Source organism: Colossoma macropomum, unplaced genomic scaffold (genome assembly GCF_904425465.1).
Source record: "Colossoma macropomum unplaced genomic scaffold, Colossoma_macropomum, whole genome shotgun sequence".
Lineage (NCBI taxonomy): Eukaryota > Metazoa > Chordata > Actinopteri > Characiformes > Serrasalmidae > Colossoma > Colossoma macropomum.
Window position 1 is genome coordinate 2,739,452 of NW_023495761.1, and position 15,813 is coordinate 2,755,264.

A 15,813-nucleotide genomic window follows, 5' to 3' on the forward strand; every position below is an offset into this window, starting at 1 on the left:
GGCAATAGTGGAACGATGCACCACTACTCCTGTGTCAGTAAACCTTCCTGCAGGACCTTTTCTGTCATATGGGGTTTTTCTTTGCCTTTTTGGACAATGTATGAGCAGTTCTATCAGAGTCTTGCCTTGACTTCCACTGTTCCCCTTAACTGCCATTTCTTTCTTAAACGCATTTTGGACATTGTAAGTTGTGAGCTGAAAGCTCATATCTTTTTATAGCTTTTCCCTGCTTTTTAGGCATAAATTAGTTCCGTTTTAGATCCTCAGCCATCTGCTTAGAGAAGCACAATGTTGTTGAGTGCTAGCACAAGGTTGGAAGAGTCAGAGAATGCTCTGATGCAAATGACAATTATTGACCTGCCTAAATAATCTAAGTTCAGAGACTTTTAAACTGGATGTTCGAACTTTTGCACATGCCACAATAACTATTTTGTTTTTCCCTATTTTTTTAATCAAATATATAGTTACTGTGCATCAGCAATTGCAGCTAAGATAAGTTGCTGCAGATGTTGTATTTACTTCTTTTCATTACAAAAGTCAATAATACATGTAATTGGCCAGAGGTTCCCAGACCTTCACATATAACTGTACTTCAGTGTGTTCTTTTCACACTAAGATACACTGCATCATTGGTCACTACAGCACTTTTAATGTTGCTGCCTCAAACAAGCCTCTTGTCTTTCTTTTTTGATGAGATGTTCCCAGCTTATAAAAGAAAGTAACAGATGGGAAAAAAATCTTTAGGACAACAAATGTGTCTTTCATGAGTTTCTATGGATTGTTTTCGGGTTGTTATTTATTTCAAGCACATGGTGAGCCCACAGACATGGCCTGGGGTACTGCGAAGAGGACGAGTACGCCATGTGACCCAGCTAGCTTGGAGCTGATAATCATGCATATGAAATGCAGTTTTGTCTGTTACTTCTCTATTTGACCTTATCTTTCTGTGTGACATCTCTCTATCTCTATCAGTCGACATGGCCCACCGGCCTTTCTAGTAAAATCTTAAGTAAATGGCATTTATAACCGAAAGCTGTTGGTGTGACATGTATTTCTTTATTAGTCACACATATATTCACTTAGCAGTCAAAGTCTTCATTAGGGGGTTCAGTTAGTTCTTTGTGGTACTGCTTGACCAAAATTGCTCATGTGACAACCATTTCTGAAATTTTTGATTTACTCCAGATCTAGTCTGTCAGGTTTTCTATTTCCTGTTCCTTGTTCGCTCCACTCTCACACATCAAAGAAAGCCCTGCTCCATGTCTGCTGCAAATGATTCATTCTTATGATATTTTATGTTTTGAACATATGGACAGACACTGTGCACTTCATTTCACTGCATTTCAAAAAGCAGGATGGAGTGGTATTACTGCGATTTTAGAGTGAGAAAGAACTCAGATGCTCCGACTTTCGGAAAAGCTGCTCCGCACTCTGGGCAAAATCACGCTGCTCCACTCCTCGCTCTGCTCCCACTTTGCACCACTCACATATTGTTCCCAAATCTGGGCCTGGAGTACCTCCTGCCCTGCACATTTTAGTGTTTTTCTATTCTATGACATACTCTTCTACTCAGGAAAGGATTGTTAATGAGCTGATTAGTTGGATCGGGTGTGTTGGGAGCAGGGGAACACGAAAATGTGCAGGACAAGGGGTATTCGAGGACCAGGGTTGAGAACCACTAGTGGCGGTGAGCTGCTTTAGACAATGAATTCTGTGCTTAATAAAAGTTGTTGAATTTACAGAAATTAAATGTATACATCGGTTCCACACAAATGAAATACGTTGTATGAACTTAAATTAAGAAAGTTATTTAACACCTTAAATGGCCAGGGTTTTATTACACACTTCTATAGGAATACAGAATAACTCAGCTGGATTACTGTAGTCTGTGTAGTTACTGAATAATAAGCCTTAGTGTATTTCATATATGCCTGGGATTTTAAGGGGTTAAGTACTTACACATAGTAATTATGTTCATTTAACACATTTTATTCATGTGGAGCCAATGTATATATTTGAATAATGTAAATTTAAAGCTACCTTTAAGCAACATTTTCTTCAGTGTCTTCATGTGCACAAATGTCATGCAGGCATATGGACAAAAAACGTGCACATATTCTAAAGTCCACATGTCCATGTGCTGCACATAAACGTGATAACACGTTAATGTCCTTGAGTCAGCAGGAAAAACTGAAATTGAAGTGCTCCAAGTTGCTCTTTTTTACACATTTTTTTGTACTGTTCTTTAAAATTTCTTTTTGCTGTTTGGGTACAGCAATGGTTTGGACTGAAGCGTGACCTCAGCACTCATACTTGTCGCCAGCGCTTCTGATGACTCCAGACACCTGCTTTATCACGCTTCTTCAGTCCTGGTCATACGGAAAGCGATAAAATGCCTTCTGCTTCATTTGGTCCCGTCGTCAGGGAGGGAGTGAACATTGTCAGCAAGGCCACATGCCCAAAACAGCCTTGTATGGGACAGAGAGGGTTTTATACTGGTAATGCGCATGATGAAAAAATCTTGTATTATCCAACAACAGAAAGGCACCATGTGTTAGTTTCCCATGGATGCAGAAAGTAGACACACCTTATGCTTATTAATACACAGTCTTTTTTGTAATTCTAATAGTGTTGATACTTCAGTATTAAAATGAGTTGCATGCACTGTTGAACAAAAACTAGTATGATCATTGTCATCTGTGTCTTCTTAAGGTACTCACAATCTAACATGCACAATAATATGCCATCCCCAGCTTGCTGACCTCTCATGAACCCAGGTGACCTGGTTCACTGCACAGATAGCTTTGCACCTGTTTATTGTGTTCAAAAAGCAGACTTTTCTTTCCTTTCTTTCCTCATCCCTCTGTTTGCCTTAGAGCTAGACCTCTGTTGTTGCTGTAGCAGGTGAGCGGATTACTCCACTCAAAAGCCAAACCAAACACGTCTTTAATTATCTCTGGTCTTTTAGCAAAGTGGACAAAGAAAAGAGGGCGACCCCTTGGTGTCTCTCTCCGTCTCGCTTGGTGTGTCTGTGCCACCATCCATTCTTTGAATGATGAAAAAGGTGACTGCCTTCTGTACTCAGCAGAATTCTTTATTTCAATCGTCTCCTCACTGACAATAGTTGTGCTGATACTTCGGATCAATGACCCTTTCCCAGAATTGACATCTGAACCCTGTTTTAAGATTTAAAGGTCAGGGGTTAAAAAACCTAGACAAACATTGGACTCAGTCTGACATGGATGTGCAGAGTGCTAACACCAGCTGCAGTCATTTAGCATTCAAAGCAATTGTAAAGCCAGTATCTTAGGTTTTCATTTTGACTTTTGTCTTGTATTTTCTCATCACAACTTATGAACAAGTCTTATTCAAGGATTCAGACACAAAACGCAGTGGAAGGTATACTGGAGCATGAAGGCCTCTTTGGTTTATCCTGATGGGATCTGAATCAACAGCCTTGTGGTCATGATTGCTAGGCCTACTACTACTGCAAATAAATTTCTGGCTTTCTTTCAGAAGTTATTTACATATCACTGCTTTCTTGGCATTCATTTTCATGGCCAAAATGAAAAATGTAACTATCACTTCATCTGTGGCCTTCTTGCCTCCTACAGCTGTGGTGCAGTAGTTGCTAGAACAAAATCTTCAGATATAAAGACTGGACAAACTTCCTTCTGAAGTGTCTTGAAGTCTTGAAGTCTCCCCAGTTGGCTAATCGAAAAGAAAAGCAGATAGGTAACATTACTGGTGTGAAGCCAAATATTGTGTAATTATTAGCCTCTATAACAAAGGCTAGCAGGTAGTATTTCTTTAGAGCAGTGGAGGGATTCCCAATGGTTGTATGACGCATTTGCATAATGCATGTTGCTTACTGTAGTGAGGACGAAAATACGAAAAGGATACAAAATTGTGAATGCTGTAAAATCGATGAGGCTGAGAGATACAATGCTACACTAAAGAATTACATAACATGACCAATAACATATCAAATGCTAGTTGTAGGCCAGAATGCCCCTTTAACCCCTCTATCATTCCCGCATTATTACATACTGAGGCTTATTATGCATTAACTACAGGGACTTGAATGCAAACTAATATCTTAGCTTTTCTTTGGCTATAGAAATGTGTAATAAAACACTGGGCCTGCCAGCGGCCCCTTAGCTTGGTAAAGGGTTAAGCGAACAGTGATGTCACGTCTCATCCTGAAATACACTTCTGTTTTCTATATACCTATTTATGTGCCTGTTTCCTCAACGGCCTCACATGTTCCTATAAATGTCTACTGTCTTTGTTGATGTTTGGGTTGGTAAAATGTCATTTCCTCTAGTCTCTAAGTGCCAATGTAGTTTTTTGTCCTGATGAGCTGAACTCTTCAAACAAGCCTCCACTTGACCCAGGAATACCGTTAATACTTCCATATGAGACTCCAAATGTCCATAACATTGGAGTCAGGTCAAAGCTAATCTCAATTAAAATGTTCACATTAATCTATGTGTAAGTTAAACAGTACAGTGAAACTTTCATAGGTGTGAAAGCTGCAACAAAACACTTGCTAAGCAGGGACATATGGTAGATATTTTTAATTGTTGGCCTCCTGAGCAGATTTTTGTCTGTGTGATAACTGAAGGAGAGTGTGAACTAAGCCATGGAAAGTAAATCACCACGCCCTATTTTTGAAGAGAGACCTGGCAATGTTAAATGCTAGCGTGTGATAGCAACACCCAAGAGAGCGGGGTTATCGCCTGACAAAGTGTGTCCCCATCACTGGTGCAGTGTCATAGACAAGCCTGTATCTCATCCCTGACAGAATCCTGGCCAGGAGGGAGTCCCGGAAAGACCAGAACCTTGAATGTGGCTACAATCTAAAACAGGCTAGTTGCCTGATAATGCCTCATCTCTGCTTCTGACAACATGGGAGGTGGCCCGTTTCACTCGATAAGGCGCCTTTGGAGGACTGGTTTGGAGGCTTTGAATCATGTAGCCTCACCTTGTATACCACATTCTTCCTCATTTTCTTATTGTTGTAGGGCCCTTGCACTCCTTCACTGTTGCTTTGTGATTTTATATGCTCTTTTCCTTTCCTCCATTGTATTGCTATGGGCCTCTTTTCCCTTCTGCTGCACCCTCACCCCCTAACACACAGAGGAAGGCCCAGATCCATTTCCTGTGAGATTGGAGGGAACAATTGATTACTGTTCCCCCACCTCCGTGTCCCCCACATATAATGGGATTGGTAATACACTAAAGGCTGTAGAGGCCCGAGTATGCGCGTCAGGGTGTGGCGGATGGGCTAATTGTTGCCATGCTTCCAGGAACACGGCTGTATTTTAAAGCTTGTTGCTACTTATGCTTAGTTTGTGTCTAAGCATTAAACTGTATAAAATGTTTTGAAAAAAGATTGTTTATCTAATGACTATAACCAAGAGGACCGGGGCTGATCCTGGGTCAGCGCTCTAAGACTTTTCAGAGAGGTGGTTAATGGGTTTATCAATCAACCCCTTTAGGCAAATTACTCTTGGACCACACTTCTGTGTTAATAGGCAACACAACATCTGTCAAACAATGTATTAACAACAGCAGATTTTTAAAACTGAATTCATATTGAAAGGTTGTGCACATCGTTGTGGAATTCTTAGGTGTTTCTAATTGAATTGAACAGCGTAACATAAAACAACATGCAAAGAACTAAATATTTGTGGCCTCAAACAATCCCACTGCTTACTTCTCATGGTTGAGTTCTTCAGGTGGCATAAATAAAGCTCTCTGGTTGTGACAGAACACGGAAACGGAAGTTTAGAATGAGGGCGAAACCAAATAATTTAGCATTCCATACAAATTCACTGCGCCCAGACATGCAGAAAATGGAGCTGTGACATGATATAGATCTTTACATCGCTTCACTCATATGTATTCTTCTCATTTAGACTATTATTAGACAGAAGTAGTACTTAAATTCTTCACTTGAATAGATGTAGGATCATATTCATGTATTACTAATGTAATAAAAGTGAAGGTCCAGCATCTAAGAAGCTATTAACTACTTGCACTAAAATACATGGTATATATTTTTAGATACTGTATTTAAAGAATTGAGATTCTAGCACGTATGTCACTGGTTTTACCACATTGTAAGTTGTTATTTTCTCAAAATAAAATGTCTGTTATTGAACTGTTTCATATAAATACAATGAATGAAAGGATTTATAATAATTGCTTAATTTTTATTGTTTGGTCAAAAAGTAATTTAACAAAAATACTGTATTTAAATTCCTCCAGAGAGTATGATCCTTGTGTCACATTCTTCCATTAAAATGATGAAATCACTGTATGGGGACTATAAAATCAACTGATAAACTATGACAGCTTTAAGGACTTTTTACTGATATGTCTTTCAGACACAGAACTATAACTCCAATGACACTGTAACACCAACACTAGTGACGCTGTATAACACTGCTGAGGGCATCGCTGCTTTTTGGAACACAGAACCTTTTAACCATAAACTGAAGTGCATTTTTGACTGTTGGTCTTTAATGTATGTTGGTTAATGGAGTTAACTGAATATGGTACAGACACAGAACATGATACCAGTGTCTGTGACATCAGTGACACATGCAGAAAAAGTGATCTTACTTAGCATGTTGAGTTAGTAATCAGTTTTATTTCTGAAATGTATTTAATTTAAATAATTGTCACCTACTGGGGTTTTAGAAAGTGTTTGTGGTCTGAAGTGCAAAATAACAGATAAATTTGTGAGAAATGGGTAGAATGTGTCAACCTTTCCACTGACCTTTTGACCCCAAAAGCAGTTAAATAGAAAATGAGCAAATAAAACTGTATTTTTTTTTACAATGTTAATGAAAACCTGATTGTGTTATGAAAAAGCTATTATTAATAGTATCAAGGTTTTGACCTTGAAAACTAATAAAAGCTCAACTTTGGTTTGTGGAAAACTTATTTAACATATTTAAACTGGACATAAATTCAGACATATATTAAAAAGAACACAATTCATGTGAGCAATGCATTTATGTCTTGTTAAACTTTATATAAATAAAGACAATTTTTTTTTAATGCATGCTTTAACCTTAGAAAATCCTGAGGCATACCCAACACAGAGAATGCCGCAAATATTAGAAGAAATACAGAAAATATAAATACATCAAGCGGTGATGTTATGTATGTCAATGTATTGGCTTTACTATTTCTAAACCTGTCCTTGTTGCAGTTCTGTATTACCTGTAGTCATCATTCAGCACTTGATTTGGCAAATCAGTGCTTCAGTAATTAAACCAGAAGTGCTGGTGGTGGATTTGAATAAAACTATGTAAGAGCTGGAGGCCTCAAAAAGTCAGAAACCAAACCTGTGTTTTTCTAACTAGCTCACATCATCAAACTACTTTGTTAATTCTTATTACTTTTCCCTGCATCAATGTTTGTTTTCATTTATTCTAAAGATGTACAGTGGTGTGCAAAAGCCAGCTAATTTATGTCTTGTTGATCTTCCAAGTGAAAATAAGACATAAGTGAAAATATATCCTCTACAGAGAGCACACTTTTACACATTATAATTCACAATTTCTGTTTATTTACTTAAAATATTGGAAAAAACTTAAAAACAAGTACAAAAGTTCTGGCACATTTTCCAGATATGGTAAACTCTGCAAGTACATAGAAATTGTGCACTAAAATTAGCTGAAAATGGCTGGGGTGTTAAAACTTTTTGCATAAGATTGCATGATGTTCTTACAGACAGAAACACACTGATTGCTCAGATAAATTAAAGAGGTTTTTTTTCTGAGACTTCTGCACAGTACAGAAATATGCAATACCTGGACAAATTTGAGCAAGAATAGACATGCAGCAGTTATCTGAGTGAATTGTTCTTTTCTGTCCAGGAAAAACTGAAGTTAAATGTGAACAGCTAAAGAACTCCTCAGTTAACAAAATATGAAATAAATGTATTGGGGTGGAAAACTCTCATTTAAACAGCATTTAAAAGTAGTGGAGTTAAAATTCAAAATATTAAAAAGCGTAAATATAGTGTACTACTTATGTATACATGTACTCCTATATACTCTAACATACTCAGTTACTCTGCACCCCAGAGACTCTGTTTAGAGACTGTAATCTGATAATTACAGTACTTACTCTCTGAGACTGCAGCCAGGACATAGTTAGTTCTCCATAATGAGTGTTTTTGGTCTAACATTGGATGTTTTGCACATTATAATGTTCCCTTATCAAGTAATGAGTGGTTAGACGACTAACATGGGACACAGCACTTAGACAGGAAAAGACATGAGTGCTATAATCTCATTCACAGGCACAGCCTTCATGGACATAAGGCTGTAAAGAGGGACCATCCACGCTTTCCTGTCCTCAGTACGCCACATGGAATGGAAGTGGACTGAATTGGGTAAATCCTCCTTATTGTTGCTGGTATCTCTGGTATGCACAAAGAACAGAGAAGAGAGCGACCCACACTGGAAGCATCAAAAGACTAGCACTGGAATAGAGATTAATGGGGATTACCATAGGAGAGCGAGATGAGGGAAATTCGGTGTCACATCCTATCGGGAGTCCTGTGTTAGCCTGGAGCAAGACTTAGAATCAGCTATACTGCTGTTTAAAAAATAGCATTGACATGTGGTGGTAGTACCATTTAGACAGGCCCTGTAGAATCAGTAATAAAACTTGGGCAGACAAACAGCTGTGGTTTTCCAAAACTGAGTTAAATAGAAGGACTAAGGTATCTGCAGCAGTTTCCAAAATGGTTTATGTATGTGGTTGTACACTGATGTATGTGTAAACCTGCTATGTACCTATCCAAACTCTTTTCTCTTCTTCTCCTCTCCACAGAGAAATGATACCGTCTTGGCTATTCCTAGCTTTCCCGGTCGCCAATGCTAACTGTCCACTGCGTCCTAACCCTATGTGATTTTTACAGTAGTCAGCTAATTTGTCCCTCAAGAGCAGGAAACGTGTGGCGTGACGGCGTGTAGGCAGATCGCCGTAAGATAACTTTGTTTGAGGGATGGTCCTCTGCTTAGCCGTGGCCTGGGGCCTGCTTCATTGGCACAATCTGAGATCATGCCTCAGTGCGCGCGGTCAATGGGCCCAACGCGTTTCATCATGACATCATGCCTTTGTGTGAAATCCCTGCGCCTATTCACTGCTCTACTGCTGGCTTAGGCCGCTAGCGCCGGCAACATCAACAAGTAGTGCCTTTAAAGAGAGATTCTAGGGTCAGGCCAGCATGGGAACAAATGTGCTGGCTGTTAGCGGGCTACAAGAATCACTACAGTGGACTTATTTTGTTTGGATCTTAGTTTAGAACAAGGAGAATAATTGGGCTTAGTAGGCTTTCCACAAAATAAGGAGCTCAAAAAATGTACTGGGGCATTTGTGAGTTTGGACGTTGAGTGATTTCAGAATCGGGCTAGTTTGCTGTTTGCTTTATAATGATCAGATGGGTTGTTTTAAACTGGTTAAAATATCCACAGCTTTTTCTTCAACTTCACCATGATCTTTGTAAATGCTAAGATCACAGCTGTCACAGGGGAAATTCCAGAAATATTGGTTACTGTAATCTGTTAATTCATTAGGATACATTCTGTTGTATACCACTTTTCAGATGTGGGGCTAACTACATGACAAATGTTCATTTCAACTGGTTACCATCAGCTTCTTACAGAACTTTTGAAACTTCTCCATCTGAACCCCTCCAACATAAAATTTCCACGTGATGTGCTGGTATCATCCAATGGAAAAGGTGAACCAATGATGTCACTGCTGGAGAGTTGTCCAATTGGACGAGAGGAGGCTTAGGCAAATTGAAGCAATGTGACCAGAGAGGGCTTATGGGATGGGTCTGGACCCACCTGACCTGCCAGGTTTAGCTCTTGTATTTTTTAATACTGAAAATCAGTGAAAATCCTTTATAATCTCGCATTTGAAACTTGACTTTTAGAGAAGTGACACAGAAGATGAAACTCTCAGTAAGAGATCGTTACAGTGATCGACAAAGTAGCCTGACTAAGTCAAGAAACTAAACTGAACCAAGAGGTTTACAAGAGCTGTATTAAAGAGTAGTCCATTTACAGTTCACGTTTGAAGTAAGATTTTAAGTCAGATCATGACAATTGAACCATGCTGTTTACATGATTATACTTTAGTTAGATTAGTAGTCTTAGTTGATCTATTAGTGTGCATGTAAGCATTGTACATTCTTATGAATAAAGGTGCCAATGGTCCTTTGTGTGATTCCACAGAACACCCACTTTAAACCTTTTTAAACCTTTCAGTGGGTGGTCTTCAGAGTTGTGTGAAAGTGAATAACCTTTTCGAAGTTTAAAAACTCCCATATAATGTGATGACTCTTGGAAGAACCCTTTACTTGCTATTGAACCTTCTTGTTTTGTGTAGGATTTTTTAAACATTAAATTTTCAAATATAGTTCTTCAGGGAACCAAAAGTGGCATCTATGGCATTACTCAAAGAACCTTTGTGGCACGTGTTTCCCAACCCTGATCACAGTATTTTTGTGTTTTTCCTGCTTTAAGACACCTGGACCCATATTCACAAAGCTTCTCAGAGTAGGAGTACTGATTTAGAAATTAGATTCTTCTTATTTATTTTGACTTTACTGATCCTAGATCTGGATTCCTTATCTGAGAAGCATAAATACAGGCCCAAATCCAACTAATCAGCTTAATTCAAGCCTTTTCTGAGCGAAATAGGTTGTGTTAGAGCAAGGAGAATACTAAGCAAGAGTAAATGCAAAAAGCAAGGAGAACCTCAGAATGAAGGGGGACCCCAGCACAAGGGTTTGCAACCACTGCTAAACTGTGCCCATAATATTCCAAACTTTAATGAAGAAAATCCTATGACTTTTACTTCAAGTAAAGTTATCTTCATATTCTTCCTGCTGTATCTTCCCCACTTACAGTTTTGAAAGGCAAACTGGCCATTATAGTTCAGGGACAATTTGCTGAATGTATGACGTTTAGATTGGTTGCTTCCTTTTGCATCATGGTGTCAGGGGTCAAATGAGATACTGCAAAGATAAAGTCGCACTTGTTGAGATTGGGAAAAAATAATTATGTCTCCCATCTAACAAACACAAACACACACCATCTAAGAAATACAAATCCAGCAAACGACAAAACAAAGGGAAATGCGTTATGTCAACAATTTATATTGCTGCAGTTGCTCAAGAATTATTTTTTTAATTTAAAATTATTCACGTTAAATGACTGACCTGTTTTATAGATTGGAATTATATACCAATTATAAAGTGTGCCCCTTCATTTTTCATTTACATTATTAAAAGAACCTGAAGAAAGCAAAAACATATAGAATCTATATAGCTACAGTGTTTTTCAAACACTCCCCTGTACTGACTATTGTCAAACCATATAAACAGCATCAACGTCATACTAAAGCAAATGCTCATCTATCTTATAACATCTGATCTATTTTATCAATCAAAGCTCATTTTCACTCATACTTTCTATGTACGACACAGGTAAAAGTTAGTAACAGCATGATGAAGTCACTAAAAGTACCATTCTTTGTTTATAATGAATGGAGCAACTAGTCTATGCACTTCAAATTTTACAGTACTAAAATTGCTCCCAACAGTGGTGTCACATACGTTCCCATTTGTGTTTGTGGATCCTATTGTCCTATGCGTCACCATTCGTCGCCCTCTGAATAAAGGCTGTCTGGCTCCCAGCTTAAATATTGCAGCAAACTAAAAACCAACCATCAGACCAGATTCATTCACTTCTGCTCACTGGTGCGACAAGTAGTGGGGGCCTTAGGTGGGAACCAGAGAGCAAAAAAGTCCACTTCATACCACAGGGTGCCAAGAGAAGGGGGAACACGACTACTCTGGAGCTCTGACTGTGGCAAGTTGCCCATTTGATACCATTAACCTATTGCTGCTTGTTCCAGAAGGATCGTTTTTGACCTGGAGCTGTGTGGTTGTTACAACCGTGGGGTATTTTTCCATATTTTTTGCAAATTTTTTAACATGAGCTTTAACGTAACCTTTTGGATGAGGTGCTAAACTTTTGTGACATTGGACTTGTTGATTTTGCAAGGGCATTAGGACACAAAATGCCACGGTTTGATGGTGATGGTTATTTGGTGGTTATATTCATCCTTAGACTGCAAAGTTGTTGATTCTGTAAACCTAATTTTTGTAATAGATTGCAATTTAAAATTTTGTTTCCATTTTGTACTCCAATGTCCAATTGGAGTCCAAATTCGTTGTTCAATGTTGTTGGTTTGCAGGGTAGCATAAAACAGGCCCCACTTTAACACTGTTCTTTTTTACTCTTCCCCAACTTTACAGTGCTGATCGTCAACCATGGGTGACTGGAGCTTCTTAGGAAACATCCTTGAGGAAGTCAACGAGCACTCAACGGTGATCGGCAGGGTGTGGCTGACGGTCCTCTTCATCTTCCGCATCCTGATCCTGGGCACAGCGGCCGAGTTTGTGTGGGGCGACGAGCAGTCGGATTACGTGTGCAACACGCAGCAGCCGGGTTGCGAGAACGTCTGCTATGACGAGGCCTTCCCCATCTCCCACATCCGTCTGTGGGTTCTCCAGATCATCTTTGTCTCCACACCCTCGCTGGTGTATGTGGGCCATGCCGTGCACCATGTGCACATGGAGGAGAAACGCAAGGAACGTGAGGAGGCTGAGCTGAGCCGGCAGCAGGAGGCCGGCGAGGAGCGCCCCCCGCTCGCCCCAGACCAGGGCAGTGTCCGCACGGCCAAGGAGACCAGCACCAAGGGCAGCAAGAAGTTCCGTCTGGAGGGGACGCTGCTCCGGACCTACATCTGCCACATCATCTTCAAGACACTCTTCGAGGTGGGCTTCGTTGTGGGCCAGTACTTCCTCTATGGCTTCCGCATCCTGCCTCTCTACAAGTGCAGCCGCTGGCCCTGCCCCAACACAGTCGACTGCTTTGTTTCCAGGCCCACTGAGAAGACTGTCTTCATCATCTTCATGCTGGCCGTGGCCTGCGTCTCACTCTTCCTCAACTTTGTGGAAATCAGCCACCTGGGCCTCAAAAAGATCCACTTCGTCTTCCGCAAACCGGCCCGGCCGCAGATTGAGGGGCCTGGGTCGTCTGAGAAGCCCTCAATGGCCGTGTCGTCCATCCAGAAAGCCAAGGGCTACAAGCTGTTGGAGGAGGACAAAACCACCTCACACTTCTACCCCCTGACCGAGGTGGTGGGCATGGAGGCTGGCCGCCTGCCAGCGCCCTATGAGCCGTTTGCGGAAAAGACGGACGGAGGGGCGTCTGCGCCGCAGGAAGACATGTCGAAGGTGTACGACGAGACTTTACCCTCCTACATCCAGACGACCATGGTGGGGCCGAGTGGAGCTTGCAGGGTTATGCGGGTAGACGAGGACGAGACACCTGTAGAAGCGGACGTGGAAGCCAGCGAGACGATAGAAGACACGAGACCGCTCAGCAGCCTGAGCAAGGCCAGCAGCCGAGCGAGGTCAGACGACTTGACAGTATAAACATGTAGAACTGGATTAGAAATGCAGCAGTAGCAAAATGTAGTCCTACTGACGAGAGAGAAAGAGAGAGAGAGGGGTGCCTTAAGGCAACTGTGATGACACTTATAATACCAGCTTGTTATTTCAAAAGAGTTTAAAAGAAAAAGGATAAAAAAAACATGCCGTGCAATTTTTTTTTTTTTGCGAGGAAAACTTGAGTTCAATTTTTTTTTTATACAGCAGTATTTTTTGTACTGTTTTTATCAAACTAATTGAAAAAGCAAACTAACCAAAATGTTGAGAGATTCTCATCGATCGGATCCATATGGTGAGGAAAGAATAAGGCGCATTAAATATTATCGAAAAGAGAAATGTGCTGTTTTTAAAATTCACAATTTCTATCCAGATTTTTAATGATCTGAGTAGTCAACTTCAAATGTTTACATTTTTTGGATTAGCCATTTAGCTAAATGTTGTATGTGATGTTTTATTACGATTATTATTTTGATAAGCAGATTATTTCTGCAATGCTGTCAGGGTAACATCATTTTCACCTCAATAACTCATCCAAATACAACAATCGATCAGTTCATCTTTTTTGGTTTTGTGTGCATACTGTGCATTCTGTAATGTCCAGCTTGGCTTACATGTATGTGAGAGGTGAAACAAATGGTAATTGATTCATTGCACAGTTGCGTATGGTATACTATACTATATCTATCTATCTATATATATCTATATAAAACAAATGACCACTGAGTATTTGTTATATGTGTAGCATAATATCGTATTATTGCTTAGACTCTCATGAGATGCTCTTCATTTCATGAAGCTCTAGGTACATGTATATTTAGTGATAACTGCGTTAGCCATGGAAACGAACATTGGCCAGATTCTTTCTAGTCTCTCTGTGCATGCAGCCACGATGCTGATAAAGATCATGCCAAATCAGCACAACGTATTGTTGAACAAGAGACAATAAAAAAAAGGCATTACAGACAACCGGGCGTCCTTGACATTGTTCTAAAGAAAACAACATTTTTTCCCCCTATCGCATACTTTGTCCCAGTGTGATTCTCATCCTGCTTTACATCTAAGTTATACAAAATGTACCAAAGTGCATACATACCAAGTGAACAGAGGCAAATTTTATATTTTAGATAAAAAAGCAGGACAGAATTTCTTCTTTTTCCTGACACTTCATGTCTTAGTCCACTGTTCATCTGTTTTGACACATTTCATGCTTCATTCACTATGATTTATTAATTATGCTCAATTCCAAAACCCCTAATTTTGTGGCAACAATGCTGCTCAAATTTTCCACAAACTCTAAATTTCCTTCTCAGAGTGAAATGGAAGTACAGATGATCCAAACCTCCTATAAATAAGTAAGCATATATAGCATACTATAGCATGAATTAGCAGAAATTAGGCCTTTTCGCTGAATTTATGTCAATTGTCTTAGGTTTCTTCCTGTTGTTATTGATTTTACTTGCATTTCCACAATCAAAACAGAGGATGCCTGTAATTTTGGCCTGGTTTTCTCAAATGTAGAATAAGCCTAAAACTAAGACTGAAAACAAATTTATACTCACAATGTAAATCCAATATGCAGCCTAATCTGCATGTGAAAACCAGCCCTATTAAACACTTTAATGTAAATGTGCATCTGACTACACAGCCCCATTTGTCTCTACATAGCAGTTACTTTGTTTTGACCATTCTCTTTCCTTCCTCTACACGCATGATCTGACTAAAAGTTCTTATGTGCTATATCTGTGTATAGTTTCTGTTTTTCACATCCTTCTTTTGCCAGGCCAGAGGTGAGTGTGATCACAATGAAGAAGACTTCTTGGAATAAGTTATTGAAGCTCAGCTGCTCCTTTTATATCCCAATATACAGAATTACATGGACCAGCAGACTCCTAGGTCTGTCCTATTTATCTATTTTGCTAAGCAGGTCATCAACATAACTGCTATTATTCATGAAGATGTAATGATTTCTCCAGCAACCGGCTAAAAAACATATATGTTTACATGCATATTCATCTTTTGTTGAGGATGGCTTGTGGAATGTACCATTACCTTCTAAAACAAGAAAAGAAAGTGTTTTTTGCTTAAAAGAAACCCTGCTGAGACATCTAAAACTTCTCATTACAAAATATAATATCAAAAAAAATGTGCATGTTTATGTTATTAACTTCTCAAAATTCACCTTTTCTTTTTTTTTAATATCAAACCTTCTTTTTCCTTTTATTAGATAAAAATAGCTTTTACTAACTTGT

General features: G+C 39.5%; 1 protein-coding gene across 1 annotated transcript; it reads left to right on the top strand.

The window, feature by feature from the left end:
• Nucleotides 1–12,379: 12,379 nt before the first annotated feature.
• On the top strand, nucleotides 12,380–13,549 carry gja8b (gap junction protein alpha 8 paralog b). Its single transcript, XM_036563415.1, has one exon. It carries the CDS (start codon nucleotides 12,380–12,382, stop codon nucleotides 13,547–13,549), a length of 1,170 nt encoding a protein of 389 aa, XP_036419308.1.
• Nucleotides 13,550–15,813: the final 2,264 nt, after the last annotated feature.

What these genes read in the sequence shown, in the direction of transcription:
- gja8b (XM_036563415.1), top strand. Translation starts at nt 12,380, where the DNA reads ATGGGTGACTGGAGCTTCTTAGGAAACATCCTTGAGGAAGTCAACGAG.